The 16,788-nt window shown below is 48.2% G+C and overlaps 1 protein-coding gene across 1 annotated transcript in view; it reads right to left on the bottom strand.

Annotated features, from left to right (window-relative positions):
• Positions 1 to 16,788, bottom strand: part of CDHR3 (cadherin related family member 3) — a 65,213-nt gene that overhangs the window by 15,957 nt on the left and 32,468 nt on the right. The window contains exons 12-18 of the mRNA XM_065581946.1: positions 15,880 to 16,051; positions 13,029 to 13,273; positions 8,342 to 8,347; positions 7,717 to 7,898; positions 7,562 to 7,619; positions 6,856 to 7,060; positions 3,582 to 3,613 (exon numbers count right to left, since the gene is read on the bottom strand). Of these exons, the coding sequence (XP_065438018.1) occupies positions 3,582 to 3,613; positions 6,856 to 7,060; positions 7,562 to 7,619; positions 7,717 to 7,898; positions 8,342 to 8,347; positions 13,029 to 13,273; positions 15,880 to 16,051 (900 nt within the window). The remainder of the gene's footprint in view (positions 1 to 3,581; positions 3,614 to 6,855; positions 7,061 to 7,561; positions 7,620 to 7,716; positions 7,899 to 8,341; positions 8,348 to 13,028; positions 13,274 to 15,879; positions 16,052 to 16,788) is intronic.

The raw sequence follows: 16,788 nt of genomic DNA, 5'->3' as shown, positions 1-16,788 counted from the left end.
TATCCTTCTGACCCAGACACCCAAGAATGCGGGGGAGGGGGAGGCTCCAGGCATCCAGACACTCCACTCCAGAGGATGGCCCAAGCAACAGAAGGCTGTCATTCAAACAGTTTTGATTTGTAGTGTGGCTAGAATTAGCAATGTGGCCTTGTCCTCCCCCACCCCACCCTACCCCACCCGGGCTACCTTATCAGTTATCTCCCTTTTTTTTTTAATAAAGAAAGAATGCATGGTTTCAAAACAATAGTGACTTTATTTCCTTTGCCAGCTGTGATTGAAGGGGGGGAGGGGTTGTCTTACAGGGAATTAAAATCAACAAAGGGGGCGGATTTCCATCAAGGAGAAATACACACACCTGTCACACTGTAGCCTGGCCAGTCATGAAACTGGTTTTCAAAGCCTCTCTGATGCGCAGCGCACCTACCTGTGCTCTTCTAATTGCCTTGGTGTCTGGCTGTTCAAAACTGGCAGCCAGGTAATTTGCCTCAACCTCCCACCCCACCATAAACATCTCCCCCTTACTCTCACAAATATTATGGAGCACAAAGCAAGCAGCAATAACAATGGGAATATTGGTTGCGCTGAGATCTAACCTAGTCAGCAAACAGCACCAGCAAGCTTTTAAATGTCCAAAGGCACATTCTACCACCATTCTGCACTTGCTTAGCCTATAGTTGAACTGCTCATTACTACTGTCCAGACTGCCTGTGTATGGCTTCATGAGCCATGGGAGCAAGGGGTAGGCTGGGTCTCCAAGGATAACTATTGGCATTTCCACATCCCCAACAATAATTTTCTGGTCTGGGAAGTAAGTCCCTTCTTGCAGCTGCTCAAACAGCCCAGAGTTCCTAAAGATGCGAGCGTCATACACCTTTCCCGGCCATCCCATGCTGATCTCGGTGAAACGTCCCTTGTGATCCACCAGTGCTTGTAGCACCATTGAGAAGTACCCCTTGTGGTTTATGTACTGGTTGGCAAGGTTGTCCGGTGCCAAGATAGGGATATGCGTTCCGTCTATCGCCCCACCACAATTAGGGAAACCCATTGCAGCAAAGCCATCCACTATGATCTGCACATTTCCCAGAGTCACTAGCCTTGATAGCAGAACATCAGTGATTGCATTGGCCCACAGTAGATTTGCCCACTCCAAATTGATTCCCGACTGACCGGTAGCAGTCAGGCTTTGCAAGCTTCCACAGGGCTATCGCCACTCACTTCTCAACTGTCAGGGCAGCTCTCATCTTGGTATTCCTGCGCTTCAGGGTGGGGAAAAGCAATTCACAGAATTCCAGGAAAGTGGCCTTATGCATGCGAAAGTTCCGCAGCCACTGGGAATCATCCCATACCTGCTACACTATGCGGTCCCACCTGTCTGTGTTTGTTTGCCAAGTCCAGAATCGGCATTCCACTGTATCAACCAGCCCCACTGCCGCCATGATGTCCCAATTGCCACAGCCCGTGTTTTCAGGAATGTCTGTGTCCATGTCCTCCTCACAATCGTCCTTGTGCTGCCGTGGCTTAGTCAGGTTCTGCACATACTGCAGTATAATGCGTGAGGTATTTACAGTGCTCACAACAGCAGCAGTGAGCTGAGCAGGCTCCATGCTTGCTGTGCTATGTCATCTGCACTGGTAACCCAGGAAAAAAGGCGCGAAATGATTGTCTGCAGTTGCTTTCATGGAGAGAGGGGAGACTGACGACATGTACCCAAAACCACCCGCGACAATGTTTTTGCCCCATCAGGCATTGGGAGCTTAACCCAGAATTCCAGTGGGCAGCAGAGACTGCTAGAACTGTGGGATAGCTACCCACAGTGCACCGCTCCATGAGTTGATGCTAGCCACGGTAGTGAGGACGCACTCCACCGACTTAATGCGCTTAGTGGGGACATACACAATCGACTGTATAAAATCTATTTCTAAAAATCGACTTCTATAAAATTGACCTAATTTTAGAGTGTAGACATACCCTGAGTCTCCTCTCGGTTACACTGCTGCTGGTCAGGAGTAATGCTGTTGAAGTCAATGTAGTTACACCATGTAAAATTGGTTTGAGTGGAGAAATAGGTCTTTTGTTGTTCTCCTTCTGCTTGGCCTTTGGATAATAATCTCCTTTCTGACTCCCCCGACTCCACCTCTGTTGTGTCTGATATAGGGGGATGGAGAATACAGTCTGGCTGGGGAGCCCAGTCCACAGAGGTGAATGGGGGCATGATGCACCTGAACTACAACTCCCATGAGGCACTATGGTGGGATTTCTGAATAGAACATTTTCAGGTTTTGGCCAAAAACTTTTTGATATTTGGATTTTTTTTTAATGAAAAGTCAAAATATATAACAGAAACAAAATTTTTCATGAACTGTGTTTGCTTTAGTTGATAACCCAATTTTCCCTTCAAAAACAACTTTGATGGAAAATTTTTGACCAGCCCTAATGACAGCATTATGTAGCCTGACTAGCTCAAGATTCCTTATTTTCAATGCCTGCTTTCTCAGTGTTTAATATCACACTTTGGGCCAGATTTAACGGGTCACATTAGTTTTGTTTTTCCAATGTCACTAAATAAAAACCCTGACCTGGTTCACCTCATTTCCATCTCCTCATCCAATCCCTTCATAAATCACAATTCTTCCAAAATGCCTTTCACCGTAGTCCTTTCCTCAGGTAGGAAGGTAACAAGCTAGATAGTTGAAAATCCTTACCCTAAAGCCTCACAAACAAATCACGGACCTAACGAGCCCTGCTAAGTGTCACCATTCAGTCACTCTGCTTCCCACTGCATCCTGTTACTCTCACTCTATTTTATGTGTCTGTCTGGATTGTAAATCCTTTCAGGCAGGGATTTGGGTGAAATCCTGGCCCCACTGAAGTCAATGGGAGTTTTGCCATTGACTTTAATCAAGCCTGGATTTCACCCCTCCTCTATAAAACACTCAGCACACTGTTGGTGGATAAGGAGCTTCATGCTTAGTAGACAGGGCACCAGACTGGGAGTCAGGACTTGCACCTATTCCCATCTCTACCACTCACCTACTGTGTGATCTTGGGCAAATCACTTCTCTCTGATTCCCTTCCTACTCTTTGCCTGTCTTGTCTCTTTAGGTTGTAAACTCGTTAGGGCAGGGATTGTCACTTATATATGTACAGCACCTAACACAACAGGGCACCAGTCTGAGTTGAAATCTGAGTGTTACTGTTATATTAATAATAATCCTACAGTCTTTGTTTAGATCAGATTCTCATTGGCTGAGTAAGATCTGTGGGACCAGGATCTAATATGGCATCATTGATCTACTTGCTAAAATTCCCATTAGTATTTCTAGTGATGGCTTCCAATTTTCACTCTGTATATATGAAAAAACCTCAAGGATATGTCTACAATTAAAAAATAGCACTATTCAATATTTCTGAAATAGTGGGTTGTAGAAAACATGTCTAGTGGCAGAAACAAACGATGACAAGAATTCTACCTTGCAATCTCCGTCACTGGCATCATACAAAAGTTCCACAGGTTCTCTGACCATACTGTAGGACTGGTATGGGCCAAACACTTACTTTAGTTTGTGACTTACAGTACTTACCCAAACCTCTTCTTTCTTAACTTTCTTCTTTTCTACAGGAAAGAAAATGCACATTCTAAGGGCTTGTCTACATTATGCGCAGGATCAACGGGCAGTGATCGATCCAGCGGGGGTCGATTTATCACGTCTAGTCTAGACATGATCAATCAACTGCCGAGCGCTCTCCCGTCGACTCCGGTACTCCACTGGAGCGAGAGGCACAGGCAGACACCAGGGTAAATAGATCTAAATACGTCGACTTCAGCTACATTATTCATGTAATGCGTAACTTAGATTGATTTCCCCCCACCCCTAGTGTAGACCAGGCCTAAGAAATCAGAATTTTTTTGACTGTGATACGTAGATATTAAAGCCAAGAGTTTCAAAAGTGACTAGTGAGTTTGAGACACCTTTAAAAGTGCTTGACTTTCACAGGATAGGTGATCAGAACTTTCTGAAAATCAGACCCCTTCGAGGTGTTTCAGGTTGGCCACCCAAAATTGCTAGTCACACTTGACAATCTTGCCCTAGAAGTAGAGGTGAATAATTTCCCACAACTAATTTTCTCAATGAATTTTACTTTCCATTGATTGTTTGAACAGATTTAGAAATTCACATATATTCAAAATTATTCACACTTTTGACAGTGAATAATTTGCTTTGGGCATGAAATTCCCTTCTGTGCAGAAATTCCCTTCTATGCACAACTGAACTCCCACTCAAGCCATATTCTGAGGATTCAGCTGCTCCAAAGCCCTTGAACTGGCCCTCTGCAGGAGAGTAAATTTTACCTGTGGGGAATATTTGAACTAAAATGTAGCTTTCATGAGTATTTGCACTTGTAAAGCTTGTGCACTTTCAAGTTCATGGAAGCCAAACAAGAAAGTGTTACAAACCCAATCAAGCAAAATTCTGATTTGAAAACTGGATTGGATATTTGCAATCTCTTTCCCCCACCCAACCCCCATTTTCATTCATTTTGAGTTAGTAGTGAGCATAGGCGCCAACTTTCTTATGTGCCGGGGGGGGGAGGGGTTGCTCCCCCCTGCTTCGCCCCTCCACCCCTTCCCTCAAGGCCACACCCCATCCCCACCTCTTCTTGCCCTATTGCGACCCCTGCCGCAGCGCGACCTACCTGCCGGCGGTCCCGCTAATCAGTGCCTTCCCCTGCCCCCCCAGCACCTGCTGCATGCCACAGAACAGCTGATCCACAGCGGGCAGGAGTCACTGGGAGGGAGGGGGAGGTGCTGATTGGCGGGGCTGCCGGTGGGCAAGAGGCACTGAGGAGAGGAGGAGGTGCTGATAGGGGAGCTGCCAGTGGGTGCTCAGCACCCACCTTTTTTTTCCCATGGGTGCTCCCTGGAGCACCCACAGAGTGAGCACCAATAGTAGGGAGACTGGGCTTCTCTACAGTACAGACCCATGGATGCTGCCCAATTTCAAGGGTGCATGCTGCCTCTACATTTCTGCATTTCCTTTTTTGTTCCCTCCTTCGAGGCTTTTTTAAAAATCTCCCTTCAAACAACACCTCCAGCCACCAACAGGCCCTGTTGGTTGGCATGTGATGGCCTAAAATGTATAATTACTACAGATGGGTCTCAGCCTGAACAATTACTTCAAACCATCTTCCTTTCCCCACTCACCGCCTCAACTTTTGGGTGCTCAACTTGAGACAACTTGAAGGGACCCAATTTTTCAGAAAGTACCAGGCATCCAGCCTCTGAAAAATGAGGCACCTCTAAGGGTCTCAAACCAGGCACCCAAAATCACTTGTTATAGGTGAGAATCATGGCTTCCAAATTGGGAAGGCCTGGTTGTGTGTGCAGTGTCCAAAAGCTGGTTGTTGCTGAGTCAGCTCAAACCGTATTAGGAGATTGAACTAATGAAAAGTGCTGGTAAGGCTAATTGGAAAATAGTTAATAAATTCCCACCCCACCATGCCAGAGCACGAGGCTACACCAGGCTTGTTCTTTACGCAACAGTTTCATAGATTTTTAAGACCAGAAGGGACCATTAGAGCATCTATTGTGACCTTCTGTATTAGCACAGGCCATATAATTTCACCCAGTTATCCCTGTCCATGGATTATTTATCTGAAAATGGAATTACAAATTTCTCTGACTAAGGCTATGTCTACCCTACGCGCTCGGGGTGTGATTCCCAGCTTGTGTACGCATGCTGGTGCTAGCTCTCATCTGAACTAGCATGCTAAAAATAGTAGCGTAGCCATGGTAGCATGGGCAACAGCAGTAGCAACACCAGCTAGCAGCGCTGAGTACAAACCCGCCTGATCCCTGGGGATACACTCCCGGCACAGCTAGCCCGTGCCACTGCTGCCACTGTCCATGTTACTACAGCTACAGTACGACTTTTAGCATGCTAACTCAGATGAGAGCTAGCGTATGTGTACAGGAGCTTGGAATTACACCCCTAGCTGCTAGTGGAGATGCAGCTTAATAAGTGGTGCGCTTGTTCTTAAGAAGTAATAAAAGCATTGAAAAAAGATACATACCTGGTGTGTTTTTCCTGTAATAAAAATATAAAGTTATCAATATAGTTAATATATGCAATACCTATGTCTACAAAGAAATCACGTTCCAGTTCTAGCCCTGACAAATCTGTTCTTTTTTCCTTTGGCAAACAGGATATTTTTTGTGTTTGACCTTTTTCGGTTTGTTTAGTTTGGGCATGTTTGTTCTGCTGTGCCTCAGCATTATTAACTACTGCTATTGAGCTACCAGAAGCGGTAAAACAGCCCTGAATATTGTTTTTGTGACTCCAAAAGAATGGCTGTATATTTTTTAATCTTATCAGTAACAGCATAGTGGAGTTATACCACCTCCCAAAATTATACTTTAAAAAATTACACTCCCCATCCAATTCTAGGGCTGAGCTAATATCTTTTAAAATATTTGAAAGGTTTAAAATGTGACTTGAAAATATCAAGATTGCTTTTTAACGTGGCCCAATTGAATCATTGGCACCAATTAATAAATAATAACAATAGCCAGATTATATGCCACTGTATCCATTTGTCATTTCTACCACGAATTGCTAAATTCCTTGCACACACCTCTAGAATAATAACAATAGCTTGCAGTTAATATTTTATCTCTAAGGCTGCGTGTCGGTCACGGAAGTCACGGATTCCGTGACTTTCCGTGACCTTTGTGACTTTTGCAGCAGCCGGTGCGGCTGGCTGAGGAGCTAACCGAGGCAGCCCCTGGGCCAGCAGCAGTAGCAGTGTAGGAGGGGGCTCAGGGCTGGGGCAGGAGGTTAGGGTGTGGGGCGGCACTTACCTTGGGGGGGAGGCTCCCCGGAAGCAGCCGGCATGACCCTGCAACTCCTGACCTAGTCGGAGAGGCCAGGAGGCTCTGCGTGATGTTCCTGCTTGCAGGCACCGCCCCCACAGCTCCCATTGGTTGCGGTACCCAGCCAATGGAACCGGAGCTCAGCGGGGGAAGTGCGCGGAGCCCTCCGGCCTTTCCTCCCCCTAGGAGCTGCCGGGACACACGGAGCTGGGTAGGAAGCCTACCTGCCCCCTCCAGTCCCCCCCCCACAGCACCAGCGGGGGTCCCAGGCCATCCCCCCAGCCCACGGCACCCCCAGACCGCACCCTCCAACACCCCAGAGCACCCACAGGCCCAGGCCCAAGTTTTAGTTACGGGTAAATAGTATAAGTCAAGTACATGTCACGGGCCATGAATTTTTGTTTACTGACCGTGATCTGTCCAGGACTTTTACTAAAAATACCTGTGACTAAAACGTAGCCTTAGTTTTCTCTCATTCTGAAAGATCTTAGCACAATTTTGCCATAATCCTGATTGGGACATCTGGTGGTAACAAACAATTATTATTTTTTCTGCTTGTGATGTTCAGCATTTGACTAAAGTATCAGTAAATCCACCAAGTGGTTTGATGTCATTTTGATTTGACTCTCGTCTCTTTAAAGAATCAACATCCTATTCCAACAACTAGTAACGTTTATTACAGCAAATGACATATTGCTCTAAAATATTCAAAGTATAAATTCCATTAACTCTCAGAGCTTCAAGTTGTCTTTATAAGTAGCAGGTATTTCTCAATAGTAATAACAAAAAACTCACTCTTTCTCAAGAAAACTAGTGTTTATGTTCTTTTTTTTTTTATTACTTACAGTGGTCTTTTATCTGCTTTGGGTTTTGGTGGACAGTAGGTACGGATATATTTTGCCAGCAGGAAGGCTAGGTATCCAAGCAGTCCAAGCAGTAGCATGCTGCCAACAGAAATGAGGAATGGCACATACCAAGCTGATTCAGAATAAACATTTTCTGTTCTGATCAGAAGCGTAATGGCAGGCTTTGAAAAAAAAATATATAAAAGGTTCTTAAATGCTGCAAACTCTGAATTTTGTTGACACCTAGTGTAAAAAGCATGTTCCTGATTGTGCTCCTGTGTTTTATATTAAAACATGAATGCAATGGTTGTGTTTAAAATTTTTGGATTGCCTTAGGGTATGTCTACACTGCACTCAGGAGGTGTGACTGCAGCATGTGTCGGCATAGCCGAGTTAACTTTGAAGCTAGTTCAAGGAACCATATCAGTGTGGCTGCAGCAGCAGGGATGGTGGCACAGCCCCAAGCCATTTAAATATGTAGCCAGAGTCCTGTGTGGGGTGGTACTCAGGAAGGTAGCCGATCTTGGACTGCTGCCCCCTCCACTGCTATTGTTACCTGAGCAGGGCCGGCTCTAGGTTTTTTGCCACCCCAAGCAAAACAATTTTTGGCTGCCCCCACTTCAGCCCTGGGCTCTCATCCCTGCCCCCACCAGTGCCCTCCCCCACCCGCACCCCCTGCTGCCCCACCCCTGGGCTCTCTCTTCCCCCCCTCCCCCCGCGCACCCCCTGCCGCCCCAGCGGTTATTGGTAATCTTTTTCCATTATTCTTCATCATAAAGCTTATTAGCCAGCAGGGTTGGGCACATAAAATCTTCAAAGAAACTCACCAACAATTGCCCTCTTTCAAAATGGCCACCATTTCCCACTATTCTTGGTGGGACTGAGACCATAGGCTGCCCTCATTTAGGACGATCATCTTCCTAGGATACCTATTGGGAATGAGGATTTGCAGCTGCAGCTGCCCAATCTCCAGGCAGCCTCCGAGTACAGCTGAGCCACAGCAGGGCCATCCAATTTACCACCAAACTACCAAACTTCACCAAACTATTACCCCAAATGGACACAACTAATAGTGTTGGAAGCAGGTGAGGTAGTGCAACTCTCGTGATATTTGTTGTGACTCGAGTGATTTTTGGAGTCGGGTTTTTTGCCTGTCTCATGAAAACATGATGAAAGGCACCAACTCATGAATTTTCCCTTATTCAACACGGTCACCATCTCCTATTACTGTCAATGGGACTGAAACCAGCAAGATGGCCACCATTTTCATACAGTCTATCTGTATGTGAAAGTGAGGCTGCCCTTAATAAAGTTGGCTGCAACATTCCACTGTTTTCAGTTAGATTGAAGCAACACCCATGGGCAAAATGGCTTCCACTGCATGGTTCAGGGGGCTGGACAGGAGACAGGCTGTGAGGATCAGCAGAGACACTATCCCATATATGAATGATTAAACATATCAAAATTCTTTAATATGTGTAGCTAACTCATCAACGCTAAAAGAAATACAAGTTCTAGGTATGAGTGTGAATGATGATGTATTAATTAGATCAGTAGTTCTCCAACTACTACCTTCCAGTCTTTCTTTTGTCAATGGAGGTAAACTAGGAGGGGAGAAAGTCAAGACAGTACTAGGGAATGGATGACAGTTTGTCTATCGTAGGAGAGAGGAGAGGATAAGTGGAGTCTCCATTTGAGCAGCCAGGGAGAGGTGTGCATTAAAGGTTGCCTTTTCCACCTGAAATTATCACACACCCATTGGCAGAGAAGTAGAGGAGTGTTAAAAAGTCAAAAGACAGACTGAAAAGCTTGATTTGTTGCTTTTTTAAAATCTCATAATGTGCGGGGTCTGACTCATGATTTTTGATCTCTGAAGGCTGGCAGTACTGAGTGAAAGAGGAGTGCGGTACAGAAGATGCAGGGGTATCCTGGTGCTGGGAGGCCGGTAGCATGAGGGAAGCAGAATTGAGGTTGTGATATGTGATCTGTGGTGCATGGTAGTTTGTGGTAATGGTAAAGTGTGTGGCTGTGGGAGAAGGGGTAGAGAGTAAGTACCAGGAGGCAGTTTAACATCTGATTTCTATGGATTGGTGTTTGTGTGGCAATCTTAACTTTCACTACAGGGTATTTTTGTATATTAACAGAGATAGGAGTCAGTTAGGAAGTTTGGATCCAGGCATTTTCAAAGCAAAGCTCCTGTGATTTCAAACACTCCACGTGTGAGATTCTAGGTTTCTGATCCAGGCCTGTCTCTACTTGGCTCATCTGTGGGTTTACTTAGGGCACAGCATGTAAGATTCCACTCCCTTGTCCACCCTCGGCAACTTCCCCACATTTTGGCTCAGGTGCGCTGGGGAGAGCAGGGGCTGATACCACCAAGCAGGGGGGCAGAGAGGAGTGAAGAATGGGGCAGACCCGTGACTGCACACCCCTCTTTTTTAAAACACCAGCCAGTAGAGCTGACATGGTGCAGGATGACAGAAGCAATCTGCATCTGGTAAAGTGCTGGCACAAATTACCTCCCTCTGAGAGAAGTGATGGAGACAGGGAAAGAATTGTGACTCTGAACCACAGTTCTTCCTGAGGTGGCTCGGCTATGGAACTTCCCATATATACAAAGGCAGAATAAGGTTTCCCAGGTCCCTGGGCCAGAGCAAGTGGGGGGGCTCCTCCGCACCCCTTCTGCCTGTGGCCCCGCCCATAGCCCCACCCTTTTCTGCCCCTTCCCCAGGACCATACCCCTGTTCTATCCAGGGTCCCCTCCCATTCCACCAGCCCCACAACCCTTTTCTGCCCTGCCCCCATGGCGGCCCCAAGCCCGGAGAAGCTCTGTCCCCATGACATGGCCCCAGGCTCCAGCGGGGAGTGAGAGCTCCTCCAGTCCCAGGGCCACAGTGGGGGTCCGGGTGCTGGGGCTTCCCCTGCCACCTCCTGCACTTCTGGGGGGAATAGGGTCAGGGTGCTGGGGCTTCTCCCGCCCAGCGTTTCTGCTGGAGAGCGGGGTTGGGCACGGGGGATCCCCCTGCCATCCTGCAGCTTCTTCCAGAGATGGGGTCAGGGTACTGAGGAGGCTTCCCCTGTCCCCGGCTTCTGCCGGGGTGGGGGTGAGGCACTGCAGGGTTTTCTCCCATCCCGCAGCTTCTACCAGGGACACAGTCTGAGGACCTGGGGGTGGGCTTCCCCATCCTGTAGATTCTGCCAGGGATGGGGTCAGGGATGCTGGGGGAGGGGGCTTCTCCGCCTCACCCACCAGATGGCAGAAGCCAGGGGCCCCCAATTGGCCCGGACCCCGAGGGCCCAGTGACTAAACTCCCACTGCACATGTAGGGCATTGATCAAAGACTCCATCCCACACTTAACATTTCTTTGCAACTTTGTGTGTTTGAAACCCACGAAAACATTGGATGAGGGTGAGTGAGATATGCTAGATGTGTATAGAACAGCTTGATTTTTTGCCACAGACAGTCACTGGTTATAATATTTGGGTGATCCAAGTGATGGAGAAATATCCTTCTGGCTGGTTGAAAGCTAGTTTTGTGCTGCCTTTTTTTTTTAATCTTTACACACACAGAGATTAATTTGTATTCCGTCATTAGAGAAATATACAGATGTGTGAGTCAGCCAAAGCAGTGTTTAGCTAGGAACCAAAAACCAGTCTCTGAGAAATGCGTGAAGAAATGTTAATATCTCAGGCAAAGGCTAACTCCTGCTCTCTCCTTATCAATGCAGCTGCCAAACTCTATAACTTCTCAGTTGTATGCTCTCCACATGAGACTCTGTGACAGACTCCACATGATAGGCTCCACAGCTCAATCAGGGCCCATCTGTTTTTTCAGGCTTGCAGGGAGAGTGGGAGTTAGAGGGGATGGGGTGTAGAGCAGTGGTTCTCAAACTAGGGACGCCGCTTGTTCAGGGAAAGCCCCTGGCAGGCTGGGCCGGTTTGTTTACCTGCCATGTCCACAGGTTCGGCCGATCACAGCTCCCACTGGCCGCGGTTCACCGCCAGGGCCGGCTTTAGCAAGAGCGGGGCCCGATTCCTGGGGGCGGGGCTTGCTGCAAGCCCTGCCCCCAGGAATTGAGCCGCGCTCCGGCCGGGGTTGCTGCGCTTGGGTCCGGCCTGGAGCCGAGCCGCGCCGTGCCGTGCCGCGCCGCGGGGGCCGGGCCAGGCCGAGCCGGAGCCGCGCCACAGGGGCCGGGCCGGGCCGGAGCCACGCCGCGGGGGCCGGGCCGGAGCCGTGCCGCGCCGCGGGGGCCGGGCTGGGCCAGACCTGAGCCGCGCCGTGCCGCGGGGCCGGGCTGGAGCCAAGCCGGACCCGAGCCGCGCTGCGGGGGCCGGGCCGGGCCGGACCCAAGCCGCGCCACGGGGGCTGGGCTGGAGCCAAGCCGGGCCAGAGCCACTGGGGCCTACGTGCTCGGCCAGAACCGGGGCCGGACTGGGCCGCGCCTCCCCGGAGCCCTTCTCGCGCCCCCTGCCACCCCAGCTTACCTGGTGCTGCCTGCCCGCCCCTGCTTCTTTTCAGACTTCCCGCGAACCTCTGATTCACGGGAAGCAGGGGAGGGGGAGGAGCAGGGGGCAGAACGTTCAGGGGAGGGAAGGAGGGGAAAGTGAGCTGAGGGCGGGGTGGAGAGCTGCGGTGCGGGGCCCTCTTAGCGTGGGGCCCAATTCAGCCGAATCAGCTGAATTGGCCTAAAGCCGGCCCTGTTCACCGCTCTAGGTCAATGGGAGCTGCACGAAGTGGTGCGGGCTGAGGGATGTACTGGCTGCTGCTTCCCGCAGCCCACATTGGCCTGGAGCGGCGAACCACGGCCAGTGGGAGCTGCGATCGGCCAAACCTGCGGACGCGGCAGGTAAACAAACCAGCCCGGCCCGCCTGAACAAGCGGTGGCCCTAGTTTGAGAACTATTGGTGTAGAGTATGTTGCAGAATGAGGTATTTTTAATTTTATTATGGATTGATATTTTGACAAGGGGCTAGGCTGTTTGGGATGCTTTCTTGTATTGGCTGTGATCTTAGGTAATGGCAGGGTACCTGGACCTTTGGGTAGGTGCCTTTTTTGTTGTAGAAAGTGAAATAAAAAAATAAACATTATGGGTTTGTATACGGGTCCAATCCTGCAAGACACTGAGCTCCCTGTCTCCCACTGACTTCACTTTAAGTGGAAGATGCTTACGCTTGCCCAGGATTAGTCCCACAGTAATTCTTGTGTTCTTTTGAGTGCACTTACCCTCAGTTGTTTTAATTGTCCCACACAGACCCGCCCATGCATCAGCCACAGAATTAAGTTGAAAATTCAGAATTTCAGTGAACTTACTGTAGTAGTGGTGGTAGTAGTCGGCTTTGGGATAACTTTGATGCTTAATGTCACTGTCCCAGTTTCAATGAGGGCTGTAGCTCTGTTCGAACTTGACAGCAAATTGTCATCTGTTATGTAGACATGCAGTCTGTAGTCCCAGATTGTATCCAAACCACTGTCATAGTCAAATCTAGATGCAAGAATCAACTGAGAGATGTTGGAGCCAGCACTTGGTGAAAAAGTGAAATGATTATTCACATTACCTAGAAGTAGAAGCAAACAAATCAACATAAAACAGATGCACAAAACATTATGAAAAGGGCCACTGATTTCACTTCTATCTACAATTTGGTACTAATCAATTATGCAATCATTTGGCTGTACAGCACTGCCTTCAGAAACCACTGAAAGGGATGATGTGATCTAGCAGAATTAGCATTGGTCCGTTCTATGAAATGGCTCCAGTTACTAGAAGTTGATTACCAGGACTACTATAGAAAATAATACCATAACTGAAGTGCTAAAGGTAGGAAATAAGCACCTTTAGTGAGACATACATCTGAGAACAGACTTTTGCGCAAGGTTTAATGTTCAACATCTTCATTAATGATCTGGATGATGGGATGGATTGTATCCTCAGCAAGTTCGCAGATGACACTAAGCTAGGGGAGAGGTAGATATGTTGGAGGGTAGGGATAGGGTCCAGAGTGACCTAGACAAATTGGAGGATTGGGCCAAAAGAAATCTGATGAAGTTCAACAAGGACAAGTGCAGAGTCCTGCAGTTAGGATGGAAGAATCTCATGCACTGCTACAGGCTGGGGACTGACTGGCTAAGTGGCAGTTCTGCAGAAAAGGACCTGGGGATTACAGTGGATGAGAAGCTGGATATGAGTCAACAGTGTGCCCTAATAGCCAAGAAGGATAATGGCATATTGGGCTGCATTAGTAGGGGGATTGCCAGCAGATTGAGGGAAGTGATTATTCTCCTCTTTTCGGCACTGGGGAGGCCACATCTGGAGTATTGTGTCCAGTTTTGGGGCCCCCACTACAGAAAGGATGTGGATCAATTGGAGAAAGTCCAGCGGAGGTCAACTAAAATGATTAGGGGGGTGAGGCACATGACTTACGAGGAGAGGCTGAGGGAACTGGGCTTATTTAGTCTGTAGAAGAGAAGAGTGGGGAAGCGGGGGGATTTGATAGCAGCCTTCAACTACCTGAAGGGAGGTTCCAAAGAGGACAGAGCTCGGCTGTTTTCAATGGTGGCATATGACCAAAAAAGGAGCAATGGTCTCAAGTTGCAGTGGGGGCGGTTTAGGTTGGATATTAGGAAAAACTATTTCACTAGGAGGGTGGTGAAGCACTGGAATGCGTTACCTAGGGAGGTGGTGTAATCTCCTTCCTTAGAGGTTTTTAAGGCCTGGCTTGACAAAGCCCTGGCTGGGATGATTTAGTTGGGGTTGGTCCTGCTTTGAGCAGGGGATTGGACTAGATGACCTCTTGAGGTCTCTTCCAACCCTAATCTACTATGATTCTATGCTAAGGGCTATCGCAAGAGATCCTCACAGCATCTGAATGAGTTGGTCTTAACAACTCTGTATAAGATCCTGTGCTACACCTCCAATAGACACAGCACGGAACTCACAGCCTCGGGTGAGGGTTAAGGTGGCTTTAAGACATCTTTTTGTGCCCTCCCAATCCTGGGCTGTTCTGGCTCACCGGCTTAATTTAGGGCTTGTCTACACTTGAAACACTACAGCAGCACCGCTGTAGCGCATCAGGGTAGACACTACCTATGCCAATGGAAGGGATTCTTCCATCAGCGTAGCCAATCCACCTCCCGAGAGGTGGAATTCTTCCACTGACCTAGCGCTGTCTACATGGGGACTTAGGGCATCTTAACTCCGCCACTCAGGGGTATGGATTTTTCTGCGGATCTACTTTTCTAGTGTAGCCTAGGCCTTAAACAGCATCCCTATGGCTGCACTATGGGTCTCACCACTGCCTTGTATCTGTGCAGACCCACCAATTGACATGCCTCTTTCACTCCCAGCTTCACCCCCTGCATGTCCCCTATACAAGGCTTTGCAAAGGGGTCCTCAGAAGATAGCCTTACTGTTTTTCCTCAGTGCCTGCACCAGGACACTCCTCCCATGGCCAGGACCAGGGCTTTTAGAGACCCTCTATGCTACTCTGAGCCTTTTATGTTGCATAAAGGGGCTGGAGTGGGGGTGAGGCTCTCACCCTCTCTGCTTAAGATATTTGTCTGAATCACCTGTTCAATCATTACCCCATTCTCTGCCTCAAAAGGAGAAGTTTTTCCTAAATTAAAATGGCTCCCTTTTTGTGAAATGAGGCAACACCAAATGTCTCAGCACCTGGCTTATAACTGATTTTTGTGTCCAAGCACATGTTCTTACAAAGGGATTTTAATGAGTACAGCATGAAGGTAGGACACAAGTTTTGTAGAGTAGTTTTGAGCAGTGCCCCAAATTCCACTCTGTTACACTGACAGAAATCTGAAATACTGGAACTCCATTAAGTCCAATGGGGTTATTCAAGTTTACCCTGTTATAACTGAAAGTACAATTTGTCCCTGTGTACAAGAGGAGTAGCAGTCTGGCTGGCTCCAGTGAGTAAATGTGAGTTTTGCCATTAATTTAAATGGAAGCTCTAGCTAGCTAATCTTTGTTATTTCTAAAGTGCCTGTCAATCACCATGGTACTAAACCCTAGCCAATATCAGCATTAGCATGTACCATGTACTAGACTTTTTTGTTCACAAAATCAAATGGACTGTCTATATCCAAGCATTTTCCTCGTGCATCAGGCATGCAACAATGACATTCAAGAGTCAAACAAATGCAGTACCTGAATTAATGAAGTACCGGAAAGATCTGGGACTAGAATCACGATCAACACACTCTATCCTGAAACCCTCAATGTTGGTCCCAACAGCTAGGTCTACTGGGATTGCCAGTGAATAGGTATTGGCTGAACAATCTGGTTTTTCATCATTTACTTCAAGAACATTGATGGTTACCTGAAAGAGAGCCAGCTGATCAGGTGAGATTCTTCCACTATGTTGTGCCAGAATACTGCCAGCTCTAGCAGCTAGTAGGATTTGTTCTTCTTTCTTTTTATTGACAGTAGTTAAACAAGAGTGGCAGGGAAGGTCCATTAATTTAGTTTTTGCCTTGGACATGTTAAAGTTCAAGAGATCATGAACTCACGTTGTGACCGACGTCCCTTTAGAACTCCGATTCCTTAAGGCAAATTATGTTCTAACACTGCACTTTCTTTTATGTGGGACTTTTGATTTTTTTTAATTGCCTAAAGTATGTCATAGTCAGAATGGAAAATAATACTTTACACTTATTAGATCTAGCCCGGGGCAGGCAAACTTTTTGGCCTGAGGGCCGCATCGGGTTTCGGAAATTGTATGGCGGGCCGATTGGGGACGGGGTCATAGCCCGGTCCCCTCATTAGCCCCCCCCCCCCGGGACTCCTGCCCCATCCACCCCCACTCCCTGTCCCCTGACTGCCCCTGGAACCCCCACCCCTGACTGCCCCCTGCTACCCCATCCAACCCCTCCTCTCATTCCTGACTGTCCCCCCAGAACCCCTGCCCCCATTCAACCCCCCTGTTCCCTGCCCTCTGACCGCCCTGACCCCTGCCCACCCCCCCGAACTCCCCTGCCCTCTATCCAACCCCCCTCCCCCCGCTCCCTGCCCCCTTACCGCGCTGCCTGGAGCACTGGTGGCTGGCGGCCCTACAGC

Source organism: Chrysemys picta, chromosome 1 (genome assembly GCF_011386835.1).
Source record: "Chrysemys picta bellii isolate R12L10 chromosome 1, ASM1138683v2, whole genome shotgun sequence".
Taxonomy (NCBI): Eukaryota; Metazoa; Chordata; order Testudines; family Emydidae; genus Chrysemys; species Chrysemys picta.
This window is presented reverse-complemented; position numbering and strand designations above follow the sequence as displayed.